The 21,419-nt window shown below is 39.7% G+C and overlaps 1 protein-coding gene across 1 annotated transcript; it reads right to left on the bottom strand.

Moving 5' to 3' along the window:
* Positions 1 to 1,157: 1,157 nt before the first annotated feature.
* Positions 1,158 to 20,501, bottom strand: LOC139953966 (TNF receptor-associated factor 6-like). The gene is made up of 7 exons (XM_071953583.1): positions 20,336 to 20,501; positions 17,353 to 17,660; positions 12,696 to 12,741; positions 10,156 to 10,254; positions 8,853 to 9,014; positions 7,891 to 8,040; positions 1,158 to 7,336 (listed from the first exon to the last, which is right to left on the bottom strand). The coding sequence occupies exons 1-7, from the start codon at positions 20,363 to 20,365 to the stop codon at positions 6,140 to 6,142; spliced, it is 1,992 nt and encodes a 663-aa protein (XP_071809684.1). The 5' UTR covers positions 20,366 to 20,501; the 3' UTR covers positions 1,158 to 6,139.
* Between the last annotated feature and the right edge of the window lie 918 nt (positions 20,502 to 21,419).

Here is a 21,419-nt window from a genome sequence, read left to right as displayed (position 1 = left end):
CACCTTGGTGAGAGGCGAGCGCTTTACGCACAAGCCAACCATGCCACCTAAAAGACAACCTAATTTTGAAGGTTAAAAAAGAAAAATAGGGTGCCAGCTTGTTCGTTCACCATGAATTTACATTGTTTTGCTTCATTCATTTTCATGAAGGTAACAGAAGGTCAGAATGCCTTTTTGTGTGCTTACGGTAAGCAGCGTTAGTCTTGCTCCAAGACCTTTACTTAGATTATTTCCCAGCCTCACTACGGGCAGTGCGTCGTATCGCCCGCTAGCTATGCGTAAGTCGATTATAAGTTAAATTTCCAGCTTCCACAGTCGTCAACCGAAATGAAATAAAGAAGAAAAAGGATGCCGTCTGTCTGGTTATCATGTTACATTACGTTTACGTTGCAGTATGTTACGTTACGTTGAGTTATGTTGCGTTATGTTACGCTACGTTACGTTACGTTACATTGCGTTACGTTTTGTTACGTTACAAGTAACCAAGACTAAGCAACGCTATGAAATAGCAACTTGTGCAGTTGAGCAGCGCTATACAATTACATTACGTTTACGTTGCATTATGTTACGTTGCGTTGTTACGTTATGTTACGTTACGTAACGAGTAACCAAGACTAAGCAGCGCTATGAAATTAGGCCCTGGTATTTCTTGTCAGCAGAGGGTGGGTTCGAGTCCAGGTCGTGGCATTTCTTCAAATAATCACAGACACAGACATTCGGTTTTAGTTTAAAACATTGACCTTTTTTTATTGGTGACTGCTGTGTGGTACACTGTACCTATTTTTTTCCTTTTATGCAACGTGCATTTTACATCTTGCTGTCGAGTATATAGACATGTTTGACATCGTTCAAGTAACTGAGCTTAAAAAAAATTAATCAATTAAAACCTTTCACTAATTGTATTACATTTAACGGGAGGGTATACCAGATAAGAATAAACTATAAATAATAGTTAACTAAAGAGTACAACCATGCAATAATTCTCTTATGAGGGAGTGTTGGCTCTGCAAAGATTCAGTTTGGTCTCCGGTTTGGAGGGTATACATGTACCTTCGGTAATTAATAAAAACTAAAAGACCATAAAACCTTACTTTTGTGTTCAGCGCTTTTAAAGACACTGGACACTATTGGTAATTGTCAAAGATCAGTCTTCTCACTTGGTGTATCTCAACATCTGCCCAAAATATCAAATCTGTGAAAATTTGAGCTCAATTGGTCAAGTTGCAAGATAATAATGAAAGAAAAAAACAACCTTGTCACACGGAGTTGTGTGCTTTCAGATGCTTGATTTCGAGACCTCAAAATCTAGTTCCAAGGTCTCAAAATCAAGTTCAAATATTTTAGTGGAAAATTACTTCTTTCTAGAAAAACTATGTTACTTCAGTGGGAGCCGTTTCTCACCATGTTTTATACTATCAACAGCTCCCCATTACTCGTTACCAAGCGAGGTTTTATATGCTAATAATTATTTTTAGTAATTACCATTGTCCAGCGCTTTTAAATCTCCTAAAAGGATGGCACATTGATGCTCTTTTAGGACGAAGATTGCATCCATTCCAGTTTTTTAAATATATACCTGAGAAAATTTAAATAAAGTAACAAGAACTAGGAGATTCTCCTTTTTAGGGATGATATTTGGTGCTTTGGACAAAAATTAGGAACATTGAATTGAACACAATACTTGTTCTTATGGTGTAGGGTTTATTAGGCTTTCAGGCTATAGACGATGTGACCTCTGAAATCACTCGAAAACCATAACATAATTTGTGTTTTGGCAGCCAGGTAGAAAGTACACGCAATCTTACCATGACTACGCGTCTTTTTGCCCGACAAAACATGGCGTATACAGTGTTTTGTCAACAGAGGGCAGTTTGAATGTAAAGATACGTCACATCGCCTACATGTTCATGTACATGTATATCGCAGCTTTTCAGATTTTTATTCGCTTATTGTGCTGTTTTTCTTGTAAAGCACTAAAGATCGCTCTATTCATTACATGTCCACCAATAATATAATTATTACACACACAGACAGGGAGTGCTACCCTTAAAACTGTGTGCTTTCTATTAAAGCCACTGGACACTATTGGTAATTGTCAAAGACCAGTCTTCTCACTTGCTGTATCTTAACATATGCATAAAATAACAAACCTGTGAAAATTTGAGCTCGATTGGTCGTCGGAGTTGCGAGATAATAATGAAAGAAAAAACACCCTTGTCAAACGAAGTTGTGTGCTTTCAGATGCTTGGTTTCGGGACCTCAAATTCTAAACTTGAGGTCTGGAAATCAAATTCGCCGAAAATTACTTCTTTCTCAAAAAGTATTCCACTTCAGAGGGAGCCGTTTCTCACAATGTTTTATACTACCAACCTCTCCCCATTACCAAGTAAGGTTTTATGCTAATAATTATTTTGAGTAATTACCAATAGTGTCCACTGCCTTTAAGATTGATTTGGCGCATTATAAATACCTGTTAATATTATTTCCATTGAACAACACTAAATTCCACTGTAGCATACTTTTAATTTATTTTTTTATTTTTTTTATTCTGCAATCACTAACTCATGACCTTCAGTCTGCCCTCTGAACCCATTCAAATGCTTCTCGTTCCAATGCATGGGAAATCATCTGGGACTGTTTTGGGGAAATCCCCTTTTGATATTTATAATGCAGAATAGGGCCTATATAAATTCTTTGATACCTACATGTGTATATCCAGAAAACATCATTGAAGCGAAGCATACCCACTAAGCAGAGCACAGATGTTTCATCAATTGCTTTACCAATTTAGACAATTTTCTTTTTTATCATACATATGTTTCCGACATCACTTTTTACAGCCATTATATTTGGTACTTTTTTACAAAATAGAAGGACAGTTTAACTGATTTTAAGGGCTGACCTACATGTGGTGTGTAGCTTTTAAAGGCTTTTATGTACAAAACACAATATCCACAAACTTACACAGTTTGAAGATAATGATGGTAAAAAATCTCCCTTAAAATATTACTTACTGAGGTGCTGTAGTTTTTGAGAAATGAGTAAAACAATGTCATAATTTTTTTGGGTCTGTTTTAGCATGTTAAAATTTATTAACCAATTATGGTATGTTATGTTATAATATCATAAATGGTTAATACATTTTTACATGTTAAAATAATTTCCGTCTCACTGAGACGAAAATTATTTTGTGACTTGTTTTACTCATTTCTCAAAAACTACAGCACCTCAGTAAGTAATACTTGAAGGCAAGCTTTCTACTATCATTATCTTCAAACCCTGTTAGTTTAATGTAAATCTGTGGACATTTTGAAAAAGTACCCAAATCCTTGAACCACAATTTTGCAGATTTTTTTTCCAAGGGCAAATTTGGGTGAAAATAGCTCTCTGCGATTGCATGTTTTCGAAGCACATTTTTTAAACAAGTACTCTATGTTTTTTTGCTTGCATTTCCACACCAGTATACAACCAATGACAATTCCAATAAACTTGTTTCTATTTTAAAAATATTTATGAGTGAACATTTTGTGGAAATTAGTTCTTATGTTTTCAGAAAGATTCTCTTGCAAGTTTTGGTGAAAACAGCACGCTGCGAATGCATGTGTTTGAATCCTCTTTTTTTTTAAACACATGCTCAAAAGTAATTTGCTTACATTTCCACTCCCAACAGTATACACCAATGGCAATTCCAATAAATTTGTTTCTTGATTAAAGTTATTTATTTTGCTAAATTAGTGCACATGTGTTTCAGTGAGATTCTTTTGCAAGTTTTGATGTAAACAGCATGCTGCGCTTGTACAACCGATGACAATTCCAATAAATTTGTTTTGAAAATTACAGCAGCTTTGATTTGACTGACTATAAGCTTTTACAAGGAAAACCGCCAAGTCGTTTAGCTACAAATACCAACACTACAACTATGTTTTGCAAAACCGCTTTATTTCGAATGCACGACGCTTCATTTAGAATGCAAACTCTGGTGTTTCTGATCAGCAGAGTATGGGTTCGAATCCCCAGCCGTGACACTTGTGTCCTTAAGCAAGACACTTAACCATTGCTTCGTCCTTCTGATGGGACGTAAAGCCGTTGGCCTCATGTGTTGCGTAACGCATGTAAAAGAGTGTCGCGGCCGCGTGGTTAAGAGCATCGAATTCAAGTTCTGGTGCTAATTCACCGGAGTATGGGTTCGAATCCCGGTCGTGACACTTGTGTCCTTGAGCAAGATACTTTACTATAATTGCTTCTCTTCACCCAGGGGTATAAATGGGTACCTGCGAGGGTAGAGTTTGATATTGTGAATGAAAAGCTTTCGGAGCGCCACGGCAGCTCGGGGCTGTATACTCCCTAAATGGGAAAGATTAAAGGGATGTTTATTGGCCCAATGACCAGGGGACTAATGTAAAGCGCATTGATATGGTTTATTGTGAAATGCGCTATATAAGAACTTGTTATTATTATTATTAAAAGAACCCAGTGCACTTATCGAAAAGAGAATGGGTTCGCCCCGGTGTTCCTGGCTGTGGCTGCTGTATGCTAAATAATTGGGTCTCAGAATTCATCACTTCAATAACCTATCTTTCTGAAAGTTTGTATATACTCAGCCTGATGAGTACCTTGTTTGGTAGATACGTGCGCTATATAAGACTTTGATACTATTGTTATTATTATTTTTTTTTTTTACTTTTTATTTTGAGACAATTTCCTACAATATCTATCACATGACAACATCATCAAATTAATCTTGGTTCTGCTGTGAGGTTATAGGGTATAATATACATGTAGACATAAATAATTTATCTCTTCACCATTCAGTTTTTTAGGGTTTAAATTTAAATACAACATACCGTGAACCAGTAAATATGCTTCCTCTAAACAGGGTTATAGTAAATTTAATATTAACAAATTCTCGTCTCATGTACATGTAGCAGGGTCCTCCCTAGGATTCTATCAAGAAAATGGTACTAACCCAAAAACACAGCTGAGCCCAGTTTCATGGTTCTGCTTACCGCCGAATTCTGCGCTTACGATCACGATTCCCCGCTTATGTGCAATTCTGCGCTTGCCTTGTAAGCGGAGAATGCCTAGTAACGTGGAGTACGCACGCACAGAAGCCAAAATTCGCCGCTTAAGCAGTGAAATACACTTGCAGTTGGCACAGAATTCCCTGCTTCCGTAAGCGAGGATTCTGTGCTTACGGTAAGCAGAGCCATGAAATTGGGCCCTGATTTATTTAGGTATGTGGTTGGTTGTTGTTTTTCCCGACTTCAGGATTTTTCAATGATATCCCTGTAGCTTAAGATTAGAGGCAAACTTACCTCAAAGACCGAGTCCCACTACAGCGATAACGAAAACGATCACGACGCAAAGAGAATGCATTGTATTGGTTAGATTGCCCCCTAATTCAACCAATCGAGGCCTGTGTGTCCACCCCTTAAAGATGCTATGTCAGATTTTTGGCCGATTTTACCAAAAATTTTGATTTAAAATTCAATAGGTATTTTGATTGGGGTCGAGACAGTTACAAGCTTCCATTTGAGCGATTGCTCGAAAAAGTCCGCCAATTATTAGTAGCAGTGAAATAAAGTGTTCAAAATTAGTTTTTGTCGGGATCCCGACAATATATCAGGTTATAAAAAACGTTTTAAATTTTTGACATGGTTCCTGACCATTAAAAGTAAAAGTTGAACTTTTTTTCATTAGAGCGGGTGATACTCTTTCTGAAATACCCTTCACTCAAAAAAATCTATTTTTTAATGTTTGGGGCCAAAAATCTGACATAGCATCTTTAACAAGGACCAACCTTCAGATATCTATTTGAAATGATGTACAGAGTCTATCCTCTAAATCTGTACATTCAGGGAGCTTTATTTTCACAATTTTCATGATTTTTCATTCTATAGCTAATCTTGGTGACCACTTTTTGTTGTTGTTATTGGTTGTTGTTATTGATTATTATTATTATTAGTAATTAAGGTCAGTAAAGATTAACAATGTCATCAATCGAAGCTGAACCAATTTCAACTTTCTGGGAAGTATGCGGCCCTTGCATAAATTAAATTGATCATTAAACTCTGACACGGGGTCAATGAAGTATGCGGCCCTTGCATAAATTAAATTGATCATTAAACTCTGACCGGGGTCAATGAACTTTAACCTTGACTATCACGCTATCATTCTTTATGTACGCGCCGCTGGTTAACATTTCCAGCGGGGCAAACTCCATGTAACCAAACCCTTTGTGGTTTCTATTCGTTCTTGGCCGAAGGAAAGCTGCCAGTTCGGGTTTGGCGACGAGTGTTTCACAAATGGGCTTCCGTTTCGATGTGTCTTCGTTCTGGTCGAGAATCGATAGAGTGATTGTACCGCTGAACGGCCAGTCCAGTATGTCGTCAAACTCTCCCTTCATGAAGTGCACAAACAACGAGATGTGCTGACTATGCCCGCTGCTTGGGGAGTTGAAGTTGACGCGCAGACACAGTTTATAACCGTAGAAACTGGTGTAGAATCCCTGGCTGTGACAGACGCTGGTCTCTCCTTTCGACGCCTCTCGCAGAAGCTCAGAGTACCCTTCCAACCTCCAGAAGAACTCTCCGCCGCACAATCTCGTTTCCAGTTTCGACAGCGACTCCGAGAGCTCCTTTATCTTGTGTTGTGTGCTCAAGTGCATTGAGATCATCTCTTGCTTCTGCATTGCCGCCCACTGCTCTTGAACTTTCATCTTTTCCCTCAGAGAGCGATGTTCCGCCTCCATCCTCTGAAAGCTCCTCGCAAGGTCACCGTCGGGCGACACGCCCTGCTCTTGCTCGAACGAGGGAAAGTGGCGGAGCTGTACGCTGCGATCGCCAGTTGAGTATCGATGGTCAACACCCCTGGGATCCATGGAGGCCACTGTTGGGACCCGATGATCGGCCGACGCAAACCGACGCATGACAGGCTTGTTGTCCCCAGATGGCGGGACGCTCACAGACGACTTGAAATCCGCCCGCTTAAGCTTCGCCGATTCTGGCATCTTTGCTCTCAGCGTCTCTACCTCAGCCTCTTCAGGTTTTGTCGATGGTGATACGAAAGGAGGCGTGAAAATCGGCGTTTGGCACGTCGAAAAACCAGAAGTTGATGTCGTCGGAAAGGGGTCCGGCGTTTGAAATTTTGTTGCGTACGGGGGGTAGACTGAATATTCGTGATGTTCAAACATTGACAAGTCTGGCGCCTCGTATTCTTGATGGCTTGATGATGTACGTTTGGGAGCGACCTGGATATGCTCTAGTTGTGATGCCATAAGTTCCATGTGCTGTTCCATCGAGGACTTTAAGTGACCTGGCATTAGCTCCCGCTCCAACTGTGTGTCAATGGAAAGGAGGAAACAAGTCTGTCATTGATAGTTTCAGCATGAAAATGGTCCATTCAATAAAAATTAATTTGCATTTTCTCATCCATACACTCTTGATCTGCTGAGATGTTGAACAAGGAGCCATTCCAACAGCTTTATTACATGTACTGCATCTCTTTGGGACCCCCTGGTGCATGTTTCCTTCCATCCTACAATCTAGACTGAATATCAATTCCTACCTTCAGCTCCCCAGGGTTCTTTTCTCTTTAAATAAGTGTTCTTCTTGTAGCCCCATACCAAGAGTGGCCTTAGCCTTTGTTTAGGGCAAACTTGCATAATTTTTGTTTTTGTTCAGGAAAGTACTGAGCATTTAGCACTTAGTACACATGTATCAGTGTGTACATGGGTATAGAACAAAAATGATATTCTTTTAAAGTCTGCCAGATGAAAACAAAAACATACTGGGGGGTTTTCTAAATATAAAAATCTACTTCTTAAGACTTTAAAAGTGTCAGGTTTCAGACACAAGTCTGACATTTCTCGTCTCTTAGAGTGTGACTCACCCTCTCAGTGCAGCCTATTGCATGAAACCGACACAGAATGACCATCTTGGGGCAGAGGTTCTTAAGGTGCGTCATCATCGTCTCCCGAAGCATGGACTCCTTGCAGTAATCACATGATATGGTGACCTTCGGACAGGTGTCAAGATGTACCTATAAAGGGTGACAAAAATCCATGTTTTATTTAAACATTTCATCATCATCATTCGGAATAGACTTGCGTCCATGGCCGCCTCGTCCTCAGATTGTAATGGGGGCGCACTCCTGGAGTTGCCGCCATCACCTGGTGGCTTTCAATCGCTGCTCTTCTCAGTTCTTCGACGCTTCTTCCACTCCACTTTGTGACGTTGTCTATGCAGCCCAGCTTAGGGCGGCCTCTGCCTCGTATTGTACCTGTAGGCAGACCATCTACAGCTGCGCTGGGTAGGCCTCCCTGTCTCATCACAAGAGCGCACCATTTTGCCTTCTGCTCTAAGACCTCATCACTCGTGAAACATTTGTGTCAGTTTAAATTAATCCATTTTCCTTTTTATTATTAAGTGAGGTGTTTCTATAGTTAATGTGATTCTGTTCTTGTTTTATAAGCGAGGGTGCAATCCTAGATGAGCGCGACTGATTTGATTCAACAACAAAGAGTAACCTAATCTTTTAAACCAAACTCACTCCGCTGTTTTGAAGTTAATAATAGATCCACTAAAATCTAAAGTACGTAGTAGTTCAGAGCTGATTTTCTATTTTCTGCCCAGGTAGTAGTTCAAGAGCAGGACAACGGGTTTACACGGCTCTCCTGAAAACATTGCTCTGTGATTTTTTTTTCTCGCAAAAACTTGACAACTACTAAAGCTGAAACTTCTACAGGTAAATTGTATTTCATACATCTTCATTCACAGTGAGTAGAACGATTCATGTCATGGCAAAAAACTTGATCTACAAAAAGGTATTTCAAAACCCTTTAAAATAATTACCTGTTTGTGATCAAAGGAGATCAAAGCATCACAGGAATCACAGTTGATTTCTCTTTTTGGGCAGGTCGTTCTTATATGATCCCCCATGGACCGACGTTGCACCATCTCACTGCATTGGTTCGGGCAGGACTGCAGCCCAAACGGGCACATTTCTTGATGAGCCTGAAGTTTTAATAAAAGAAAACGAGAAAAATAGAGTTAGCTGTTGCGAACTGCATGCCAATTAACCAACTGCGGATGTTGAGATACCTGCTATACCTGCTTAAGCAAACAATTTTGCTAAAGCAAAAAATTCATTACTTAGTAAAATCAGATTACCGGCCAAGACTTCACTCAATTGTTATGCTAAGTAAACAACAGCTAAATACTAGTCATAAGCAAGGTATATGCCATGAAATTTTGGGCAGTAACATGTGTAAAATAAGCGAGCTATTTTCGTGCTTAAGCAATTTTTTTTGCTTAAGCAGCTCTACAAAATTGGCCCCAGCTGAAGAGTGAATACCACTTCTGTAGTACTGACATTTTAACACGGGCCAAATTGCTAAAAGAAGCTAAGCACAATACAAGGTTGCTTACCAGAATAAGGTTACAAGCCCATTAATTATCATGTCACATGCCCAATGGATGCTGCTCATTTCTGCTAAGCACAAAGGTGTTTAGCAATATTTTCTGCTTAAGAAGCTCTATGAAATTGGACCCAGACTTACAAGTGCGGAATGCATAAATACATGTACTGTGGGTTGGAAAATTGCTGTATATTTCTTCCTGTTCCAAATTAACAAAAAGTTTTGAGATGTTTAAAGCCATTGGACCCTTTCGGTAAACAGTATTGTCCAAGGCCCACACTTCGTGTATCACAACTTCTATATAAAATAACAAACATGTGAAAATTTAGGCTCAAGCAGTCATCGGTGTCGGGAAAAAAAAACGGGGAAAACCCACCCTTTTTTCCGCACGTTTCCTCCTGTTATAACATAAAGTGTTCAAAATAAATTTGTAATTCTCGCTGTCGAGAATTGATATTGTTTTAATGTTTTCTCAAAAAGTAAAGCATTTAATGGAATAATATTTAAATAGAAGTCTTTCAGCATTACCTTCTATAAACCCTGTAAGTAATTTGTAAATCTGTGAACTTTTTTTAATATTTTTATTGTACCGAAAGTGTATAATGGCTTTAACTGAAAATTGTGAAATAAAAATATTAAAGTTTTAAAAAAATTGGTCAAGATGCAAATGTAATCGGTCGACCGGGAAAAACAAACAACTTTGGGGGGGGGGGGGGACACCTAGAAATGATATTTACCTCCATGTTTCGCAGTTCAATGATGTCGACACAATCGGTGTGGGGACAATGCGCCATCAAGTCCATTATTTCTCTTCGAACACAAAGATCTGGAAACATCTAAAACAAGAAAGAGAAAAAAATGTTCAGTATTTTTGGGCTTGAACAAAGAAAACTTTACTATAAAGCAGGATTTGAACCAACGACCTCCGGATTAACGTGCAGAACGCACATAGCTGGATTGACTGTACGCTTTGCTTGGAAAAGAGCATATTATTGTGTGCCCTTGTGTTTGAGGCTCGTAACATGATGAAAAGAATTACAAATAACTGCCCGGAATCACAATGTTTGCGTCTTTTAAAAGCAAAACTTGTTCATGGTAAAACTTGCCGATTCCATGCTCCCCTGGGTGCTGTACATTCTGCTTGAAACTTGCAAAATACAAGCAAATAATGTTGCCATTCAAGTGTATGTAGCTCAATTTTAAGAACATGATGAAAAGAGCTACAACGAACTGCCCCAATCACAGTGTTTGCGTTTTTCAAAGAGCAAAACTTGTTCATGGTAAAACTTGCCGATTCCACGATTCCCAGGGCGCCCCCCTTTGTGATGACCCGGATCATAGATAACCGCAAGTGCTCAAAGTCAACACAATCAGTTTTGAACACAATTGAGTTCGACCACAATTCTCTACCAGGTATTTCCCTACACACTTGGGGAAACCCCTGCCAACAATAGGGGAAACTGGGAGCAAATCTGCACAACCACAAAAGTGGATTGTTCAAAGATTACTAAGAACTGCTGCAGGATGAAAAACCCAGGCCCCCATTGCTGAATGCTGAACTATGAAACTCAAAACACAACAAGCGGCACTTGTGGTTTTTCGAATGTTTACTTGGTATCACTTTTTTCAGTTTAGTTTTTTAAAAACATGTCACAAAACTTAACCAAGGAAAAAAGTTCATGTTGAAATTGAAACTCATTATGAGCTCATAAAAAGAATGTCATAACAATATATAATAATTAATTTTCTGGGCTTTGTTTATCAGCTGCTTTAACTTGTGAGAAAGAGAATGAACTGTTGCAACCTGCATACCAACCATAAGGACCTACGGGTATACATGCAAAAAAAAAAGTTTTTCTGGACGGCTAATGACGCAACAAAAGGACACAACAAAACAAAACACACGCATTAACAAGTCCAAAGAGACTCGGTCAGTTCATTAACAAATTTCTGCTTTACTTTGGGTAAATTTACTTTTTTCTCCCTTCTCTTTTTGTTGCTTTTTATGTTTCACAGATGGGGGTCCAAAAATAAATGAATAAAGACCAAATGAATAAATAAGTTATTTATGAAATTCTTTAAAAACACCAAAAACGAAACTTTTCGGAAACAAAATAGTAATTAAAATCTGTGCTAAACACAAGAAAAAAACTGCATAAGATAAAAATATATATGTTTGGTTCCTGATCCAATAACTTTTTTCAATATGTTGTTGTATGCAAGTCGCCAGACACACAAGCCTAAAGGCCACACTAAGGTGTGGGCGACAATAGTTGATTGGAGCACAATCAACTACTTTTCCAGGGGCCGTTGCCACCTACTAGCTCTCCTGGGGCTGAAACAGGGTTACCCCTTTTACAATCCATGTAACAAATGTAGCAGGCCTGATACTTCCTGGAGGCAACGAAGGCGATTGCCTCCGTGTCCCCTGGTCATTGCCTTGGTGCCCTTGAAATGCTCCAGTACAAATTTGCAGATTCATCATAGGGTGCCAAGAAGAAAATGCCTTGGTGCCCTTGCCCTTTCAAAAACGAAGCATACAGCCCTGATGTAGGCTTGGGTATCATCCATCAGAAGCCTGGCTGATAGAGCAGAAATCACTACATCCCACAACTAGAAGAACAACTTCACTTTAGAATTTTGTTGGCAATCCTGCTCAATGCATTAAACAGAAAATCCCAGATGTTTTGAGGGTTTTCCCCTTTCAATTTGTTTTAATTTTGTAAGAGCTTGTGAGTACGCACTCTGCGTGACCGATAGTCATAAACCTGGGTAGCGAGAAGTCGACAGGAATAAAAAGATGACATCCTGGTTTAAAGGCACTGGACACTAATTTGGCAATTACTAAAAAATAATATTTAACTTACTTTGTAACAAGCAAATGGAGAGCTGTTGATAGTAGAAATCATTGTGAGAAACGGCTCGCTCTGAAGTAATGTCGTTTTTGAGAAAGAGGTAACTTCTCGCTCAAATAATAAAAACTTCAGGCCTGACAATCAGGCCTGAAGCCCTTTATTATGCATCTGAAAGCACACAAATTTGTGCAACAAGGGTGTTTTTTCTTTCATTATTCTCGTGCAACTTCATCGACATTGAGCGGCACCTTCATTGGACACTTTTAAATCATTACTTTTAAAACCCCATCTGCTTTGTTAATCTGATTTCAATAGCACTTAAAAACATACATTTAGTGCTCTATAAATCTTGTAATTATTATTTATTTAAAAAAAAATCATTTGAACATATAATGTTTTATTTTTTAAAAAGGGTTACCAACCTTTTGTAATGGAAGCTGATCTACGGGACATCGGCTGCCTGCATCCCTGTAAAAAAAAATAATAATAATAATAAATAAATAAAAATAATGCTTCAAAAGAGTTACTTAAATATAGATTTGTTCTCGGGCCTGCGGTCCAGACCATTTGGAACCAGACTCAGGAGGAACATAGTTTCTTCCATGGTCCTGATTGCCTGTTCCATGCTTACATGTGTAAAGCGCAGAGGGAACCAGTGACACATAGCGAAAAGGCGGAATGCAATGGAAGTGTTGAAGACCAGGGTATCGTTTAGAGTCGTTCGAGTGAGTACGTCACTGCGCATGTGTGTTGCTGGTCATCAGTGGTCAATCATGGGGCGACTAAGTGTGTCACTTGAACTTGCTCTAAGCTGTAGTACCAGAGGCGCTGACTCTTCACCAGAAGCTGGCAGGAAGGTTGAAAACCGCAGCTCTGAAAGAAGTTTCCAGAGGACAGCCTAAATAACCAGGGGCCACCCACAAGCAATTGCAGCACTTGGTACCCTAGAGGTGCTTTTGCTGTGATATCCCCTTTGCAAAGTTCACATACAAATTTTTAAATCATCCTCATAGGAGGTGCCCCCTTACATGAGGAGAATTGCTGCGCCCCTTCAAGATCGAAACTCAATGCATGCAGACACTGTGTTTGGGCTACTCAGGAACCAGATTGGAATCATGCCCAGAAGTGTTAGTTACGATCTAGGCGTCTCTGTTGTCAGCCTCAAATGTAAATTGTCTTCAAGGTGTGCCCCGGCCCCCTTACCACAGGAAAATTGCTGTGCCCCTACTAGAACAAAACTCAAGGCATGTAGAGACTGTATTTGGATGAATCCTGCAAGGTTTGGGCTACTCAGGCACCAGACCGGATCATGCCCAGAAGTGTAGGGATCTACTAGACGTCTGTCTGGTGTCAGCCTCTCACCCAGGGCTACATGTATCCCCCCCTCCGACAGGAAATACAACTTCTCATCACCAATCAACCAATCAACTTCCACCAAACTATGGGGAGAGGAAGGGGCTCAATATGATCCCTGAAGTTCCGATTTCCGTGGCCTAGTTTTCTTACTAGGAAATGAATCACTTCATCGGGGAGACACTTTCAACCTGAGAGGAAGCTCATCTTTTTTGTCAAAATTCCTTGACATTGCGCCAAAAAAACCTGGCTCGAAAAATGTCTTAGAATTTTAACTTTTTGTGCAGATCTGAGTTGCAGAAGGTGCTTCTAACACGTATCGGTGTGTACATGCAGGCATGCAACTTTTCCTTTTTTTCCCCTCTGTTTTCCCTCTTTTTTCCTCTTTTGCCTGATTTCCTCTTTTGCTACTCTCAGTTTCAAAATTGGAAAAAAAATTAATACTATACAAAGTCATAATTTTGTAATTTCCTCTATTTTGGTGAAGTTACAGTTGCATGCCTGATACATGTATGGGTTACACCAAAATTAAAACTCTTTATCCCCGATGCAAATTTAACATAAAACCATTGCGGTGGCCACTGCTAAGAGATAGGATTCGAACTGCCTCTAGTTACCAGGCAGTCTCGGTAGTCTAGTTGGTAAGACACTGCTCTAGAATTGCAAGGGTCGTGGGTTCTAATCCCACCCGAGTAATTTGCCTGTGATTTTTTTTACAGGACTCTGGAAAGTACTGAGTATACAATGCTTACACACATCGCTGTGTTTATGGGTTAAAGCCTAAAATTAATATTCTTTAACCCCGATGCAAATTTCCATCTATGAAATCAATCACCTCATCGTAAAATATTACAGTACAGAATACTGCAATATATTTAATAGATGTTAAATTTGCATTGGGGATAAAGAATACTAATTTTGGTTTAACACCCATCACACACTGATGTGTTTTAGCACTGTATACTCGTTATAATTCCTTCCATCCATACACTCTTGATTTGTTAGATGTAGACCAAAGAGCCATTCCAACAACTTTATTCCACTATCTCTTTGGAACTCCTTGCCTGTTTGTTTGTTTGTTTGTTTGTTTGTTTGTTTGTTTGTTTGTTTGTTTGTTTGTTTGTTTGTTTGTCTTCTTGTAGCCCTTACCTAGAGTGGCTTTAAAGGCATTGGACACTATTGGTAATTACTCAAAATAATTATTAGCATAAAACCTTTATTAAGTACGAGTAATGGGGAGAGGTTGATGGTATAAAACATTGTGAGAAACGGCTCCCTCTGAAGTGCCATATTACCAATAGTGTCCACTGCCTTTAAGCCTTGTTTGGGGCGAACTTGCATACAAAAGTTACAATTAAAAAAAACAAATTCCCGAGTCCTGTGAAAAAAATATCACAGGCATATTACTCGGGTGAGATTCGAACCCACCCAAAGAGTACTACAAGTCATACCTGTCAGTAGAAGGTGTCACTGCCCACCACAGCTTTACCAGAAGCAGAAATTCAAATCATGGAGAAAACAAACAGCAGTCCCCAGACAAGATGCAATACCAAAAGCTTCCACCATGATCTACCAAACCACACTCCAAAGTCAAGACTTCTTTTTTAAAACCTTATTCCAAATCACGATGCGCTTTTTAGTTTTGAACGAGACGCATGATAACAAAACACACCCCTGTCCTGTAGATCAGCCAAGGGAAAGGGTTATCCACACTGGTATGTGCGATCTCCTACAATCACCAAAGCTTTACCATAAGCAGAAATTCAAATCATGGTGAATACGTACAGCAATCCCCAGACAATACCAAAAGGTTCCACCATGATCTACCAAACCACACCCCAAAGTCAAGACTTTTTTTTTTTAAACCTTATTCTAAATCCCGATGTGCTTTTTAATTTTGAACGACGCATAACGAAACAATATCCCTGTCCTGTAGATCAGCCAAGGGAAAGGGTTATTCACACTGGTGTGTGCGATCTCCTACAATCACGTTCAGAGACTGCGAAGGGAATTTCCCTTTTTGACACCTAACTTTACTCTAAATGACCTTCAAGACTCATTGTATTGTATTTTCTTCTATGAAGCTTAGCCCTGGAGTGCACATGTGTCACATTGCAATTGTCAAAGGCAGGGAATTGTAGCTAGACCAATTTGAGTGGCGGGCAATAATATCCAGTTTTTTGGGAAGTCCACCAGGGGGCGAGTGGATCAACAAAATTATTCATGTTTTTAAAATGGTGCCATTATTGCTGAAGTGGGGCCAGGTTTCCAGTAATATGTTCATGGTATGGGGCCATGCAAAAGTTGGCCTTTTGACTGTGTTCTTTCTCTGACAATCCTTATCTTTAGCTGTGTCCCAGATCAATGCACAGTGGACAATATTTTGAAATCGTTGCTGGGTGGCACAATGTATTTTGCTCGGAGAGCACTGGCCAAAACCTGTGAGTCCTGGGCAGGCCTGCCCAGCACCGCCCACCCTGGCTCTGACACTGGTCAAAGGCCAAGGTATAATCCACACTTGATGCGACCCAACGTGTATATGAAATAGCAAATCTGTAAAAAGTTAAGCTCAATTGGTCCCGGAGTAACTGTCAGCAAAAATAGTGGCAAAACAAACTAAATTTGTCACTGTTTTCAAATATTGAGTTTTTGACTCACGAGATGAAGAATAATTGTTTTACTTATTTCTCTAAAACTGCATTTTGAGCAAAAACATTTCAAAGGGATTTTCCTACCATAAAAAATAACCATATTTTGAATCTGTGAATATTTAAATTTTTACTCTTTCCAATGTAACACACATCTTTAAATGTCAGTGTCACTGTTGGCAACGCTTGAAAACAAGTTGGGAAGATGTATTTTTTTCATTTTAAAGATTTACATGACACCAAGCTTTTGGGCAGGCAGCCATGTGCAGATATGATTGCCACTGCAAAAATGAAATAAATCAAGACTAATTTTCAGAGCCACAGCTTCTACTTTCTGTTGCAAGCCATGCTTTCAAAGCCTAATTTGGAGAATGGATTTCAAACACATTGCAGGACAAGGGCACCGAACTCAAGCTCTGGTGTTTTAGATCAGCAGAGTGTGGGTTCCAATCCCGGTCATGACACTTGTAAATGCTTCTCTCCATCCAGTAAATGGGTACCTGTGAGGGCAGAGATGGTTCTTGTGATTTATTTAGCTTAGTAGCACATGTTGCACAGGCATACTCCCTAGGGTGCTGAGATGGTTTAAAGCCATTGGAAACTTTGTGTAAACAGTGTTGTCCAAGGCCCACACGTCCTGTATCACAACTTCTATATAAAATAACAAACCTGTGAAAATTTAGGCTCAATTGGTCATCGGAGTCGGGAGGAAATAACAGGAAAACCCACCCTTGTTTCCGCACGTTTCGCCGTGTCATGACATGTGTTTAAAATAAATCCGTAATTTTCAACATCGAGAATTGATATTGTTTTAATGTTTTCTCAAAAAGTAAAGCATTTCATGGAATAAAATTTCAAGAGAAGTCTTTCACCATTACCTTTCAGCATTAAACTTGTATTTTTTTGTCTGTACCGAAAGTGTCCAAAAGCTTTAAGGAATGATTTAAGGCCCAGTGACCAGGGGTTATAATGTTGGAAGTGCTTTGACACCCTTCGGGAATGTAAAGCGCTATTAAAAACCGATTATTATTATTATGTTCAGGTGGTCGAAAAATTAAAACCAACGCTCTAAACTTACCTGAGTGATCGTATTATGCACGCGCCACAAAACCGGTGCCCACATTCTGTTTGCATCGGCTCCCGCAAGCACATCAGACAGATGGGGCACTCATACTTGGGCTCGAGTCGGGGCTCGAATTTGAGGTCATAGCCCTCGGTGCTCTCATTAATGCTGCCGTACGAGTCCAAGGTTGGGCCGGGGGTTGGGTGAAAACTTGCACTCTGGGGAGGAGGGTGGTAGTCCTCTTCTAGGGCAAGCTCCTTGTCGCTTTTACCTTCCATCGCTTTAACGAATCGTGTATCAAGAAGTTGCGGACATCTTCTGATCTGGGATGACAAATAAAAATTTAAAAACAAAATTAATTACAATTTGTATACCTATACCTTAAACATAAAGACTATAAAATATATTTTAAAAAAACAGACACAACAAAATTATTAGTCCTTGAAAACCTGTGACATAAGATAAGCTTTTAGAAAAGATTTGTATTTTGTGGTACAAGACAAGATCTAAGATTAAGTGATAGAGAGTTCCAGATGAGTGGCGCAGGTAAAGAAAAGTCACCCCAAAGTTTCACGACTTGGGTTCAATGAGGAAAAGCATGGAACTGGATCAAAGATTCCTTGACGAAGTGTAAACTTGAAGCAGTTCTGAGATACATGTACAGTGGGGAGCCTTCCCGTTAAGTGCTTTGTGGACAATGAGCATCAGCTTGAAGATGATTCGTTGAGAGATAGGGAGCCAGTGTAGTTGTTTCAGAATGGGGGTGATAGAACAAGACTTTGTAGACAGCGTCTCGATCCAGGCTGCGGTGTTTTAGAGGCATGGAAGACAGGAAATCTGGTTGTTAGGAAGACTGTAGAGTTCTAAGAAATTGTTGTATCCGAATTGGTGTCTAGATACAGCTAAACTCTACAGCCGTAGGCCAGTCTAGTTTTGGCAACGTGCTTCAACTGTGTTAAATGGGCCATGCCGAACACTACAAATAGACAGGATGGTTTCTTTTAGAATCACTCTATCGATAAAGTTTGGAGTCCCGGAAGTATAAAAACAGGTACATGTACAACGATCCGCCCTTGAAATCAGTCACCAGAGACCAGACGATGGTCAACAAAAGATAAGTATAAACTTTTGTCTAGTTATGGGGGGGGTAAAGGTTGTTGTTCTCCAAAGAATACTTTGCTGGGGTTGGAACACTGAACACTGAGTAGCTTTGTGTTTCTCTTTGGGTTTTTTTTTTTTTTTGCCAGACTGATTCTGGAAGAGGAAATTAGTCTGAAACTGATCTGAAACTTTGACAGCGCTTCGGGAAAAGATTTAAAAAGACCGGCTTTCTATGATGACATAATGTTCTGTAAATTTACAATCTGTGATTAGAAAACAATGACCAAAAGTGAAAGCTTACGTCAACAGGTTTCTTTATAAAACTGTATTGAACAAAAGTAAAAGATAAGTTGGATCACTGTGAATTACCAAACACTAAATCAACTTCAGGAAGTGTTAGTTATCTAAGTTCTCTCTTTAAATTGTCACCACATACTTTGACTGGAAGTAGACCATGGGATTTGAACATTGCATTTTCCAGGGCCCAATTTCATGACTCTGCTTACCGCCAAATTCTGTGCTTACAATCAAGATTCCCCGCTTACCTGCAAGCGCCCAATTTCTGTGCTAGCCTTGTAAGCATAGAATGCCTAGTAATGTGGAGTATGCACGCGCAAAAGCCAAAATTTGCCGCTAACCCGTGAAATACGCTTGCCGTAACCACAGAATTCCCTGCTTACATGTATGTAAGCGCCGATTCTGTGCTTACAGTAAGTTGAGCCTTGACATTGGGCCCAGGTTGTTAGAGTTCCATAGTCTGTGTTGTGTCCTCAGTCTCCTGAGCAAGCTAGTCGATACGTTAAACCCAATTAAGAACTCAATCTGTGGCATTGAGTTTCAACGAGAAGTCCCCTCGATCCACTAGGCAAACTGTAGTACTCCAGCTGATTTTCTACCTTCTGCCTACTCCTAGAACTATGGAGGTTCTTTCCGCACTTCGTGGAGACGATAGCGGAACAAACCAAATAGTTCTAGGAGTAGGCAGAAGGCAGTTAATAGAAGGACGGTTGTTTTCAGAAGTGCGATGTGTCCTGAATTCTGAAAAATCTATTCTGCGGCAGTATAGAAGTCTCTCGAATACCAAAAATCTTCTCCTATATTGCAGTAGAATATTCATGTAGTCTCAAAATAGCAAGGTTTAAATCTGTCTGCGCCATGTTTTTTTTTCATCACCTCTTACCAAATTCATGTATTTCATTCTGAGTTACCACTCACATTGTTCCCTCCCCCTCGCCACCCCTCAAATTTAAAACCTTCAACTTTAAAAGTTGGGAAAGCACCCTGCAATTCCATGGCAATGTTCCAAACTAGTTATTTTGTTTAATCCCGGAAGACACACATGTGTACTACTCCTAGATTATTCCTAGAACTATGAGGTTCGTTCCGCTACCGTGGAGACGACAGCCGAACGAACCTCATAGTGCTAGGAGTAGTTGCAATGATCCTTACCCTCAATCCTTCGTCAAGAGGATCGAGGGTTACGATCATCACAACTATTTCCAAAGATGTATCTTGTACAAAATATACTTTACGAATTTTACAAAACGGAAACATGTACTATAGGCTAGCCTCAACAAGTAGGCTATACTCTAGACCCAGTAATTGGGGCGCTGTACTCCTTTTTTTGAAATTTTGACACTCTCAGTCGAACCAGTTACTGGGTCTAGCTATACTCCTCCTGGAACTATGAGGTTCGTTCCGCTATCGTCTCCAAGTTAGCGGAGCGAAACTCATCATAGTTGTAGTATGCTTGGCTTGGATTTGGTAAAACATTTACCAGTCCGTGAGTTCACAAGTAAAATTTAAATAAATAATAAATGAAAAAAAAATGTTGATTGATTTTGTTCAATGGTCCCAGACATAGTCTGTCCCAGATCATTTCAAATACAGTACTTACATGTATGTAACTTGGAACATGGAACTCCATTTCGTCCGTCTTCTATAATATAAAAATCCAATTTCAAGAAAACTGAAGAAAACGAACAATTTTGAGAGAAAACCACCATCCATAAAGCTGACCAAAAAACACCCAGTAACATCATTTGACTGAGTATGGCTCTGCACTGAGAGACAGCCAGTGTCATTGTGATCATCATAAACCATTCTACCTCACACCTACCTGGAACAACACACTTCGATTCCATATCCGGGTTGCTCACTGACCATTCACCAAGCTAATCGGGCCAAGGTGATACCCCGTACGGGTACAGAGGTGCACAAGTACCGGTAAATAACAATGAAGTCCACAGTTTATGCAAATGCAGCGTAATCCCATGAACAATGCCAACTCATCTCTTCACAATCTTAACCCGGCCAAATCAAGTCCTAAACTATACATACACGGCCCAACCAAGAATTCCCACTGACTGTGCCCTATTTTAGTATTTTCAGAAAGTCAAAACTCCACTTACGAAAACCAAAAATGGTCATCAGCTCGACTGACATTCTGCCACGACTCAGTATGCAGTAGGGGAATTACGAGTAGCAACGGACGTGTATTTCGTAATAGTTGCTATCGCCCACTCATGCATTTCACCGCAATCTATTCATGAACTACCGGGAAACTCCCTCACGTGCAATTCTAAGAATAGGGAATTTCCCGTATCTATACCGGTTCTACGGGATATGCTCGATCATGCTTGTTGTAATCCTACGGTCATTCCGGGCAAGTATGTTCTAATTCTTTGAAGACTTTTTAAGATTGTATTGGTCAGTATAAGCGCAAACGTCTTTCTTAAGTACACAACGTGACGGCACTCAAACCATGAAGTGCATTCCATTGCATTTTTAGTATCAATTATATAAACAAGTGAAAGAAAAGCACTCTTGACCTCTAGATAAGCGGGAATAAAAGCCAAATTCCACAAAAATAAAAATGAGGGCGCACTTTACAACCGCCAATTTTTATCAGCCACGTCCACGTGATGCAACGGGTCAACAAGTAGGGCTTATTTTTATTTAGCTAAATTTATAATTGCAAA

The sequence above is a fragment of the Asterias amurensis genome, chromosome 22 (assembly GCF_032118995.1).
Source record: "Asterias amurensis chromosome 22, ASM3211899v1".
Classification (NCBI taxonomy): domain Eukaryota; kingdom Metazoa; phylum Echinodermata; class Asteroidea; order Forcipulatida; family Asteriidae; genus Asterias; species Asterias amurensis.
Note: the sequence above shows the minus strand (reverse complement) of the source record. Positions and strands in the feature narration are given on the sequence as shown.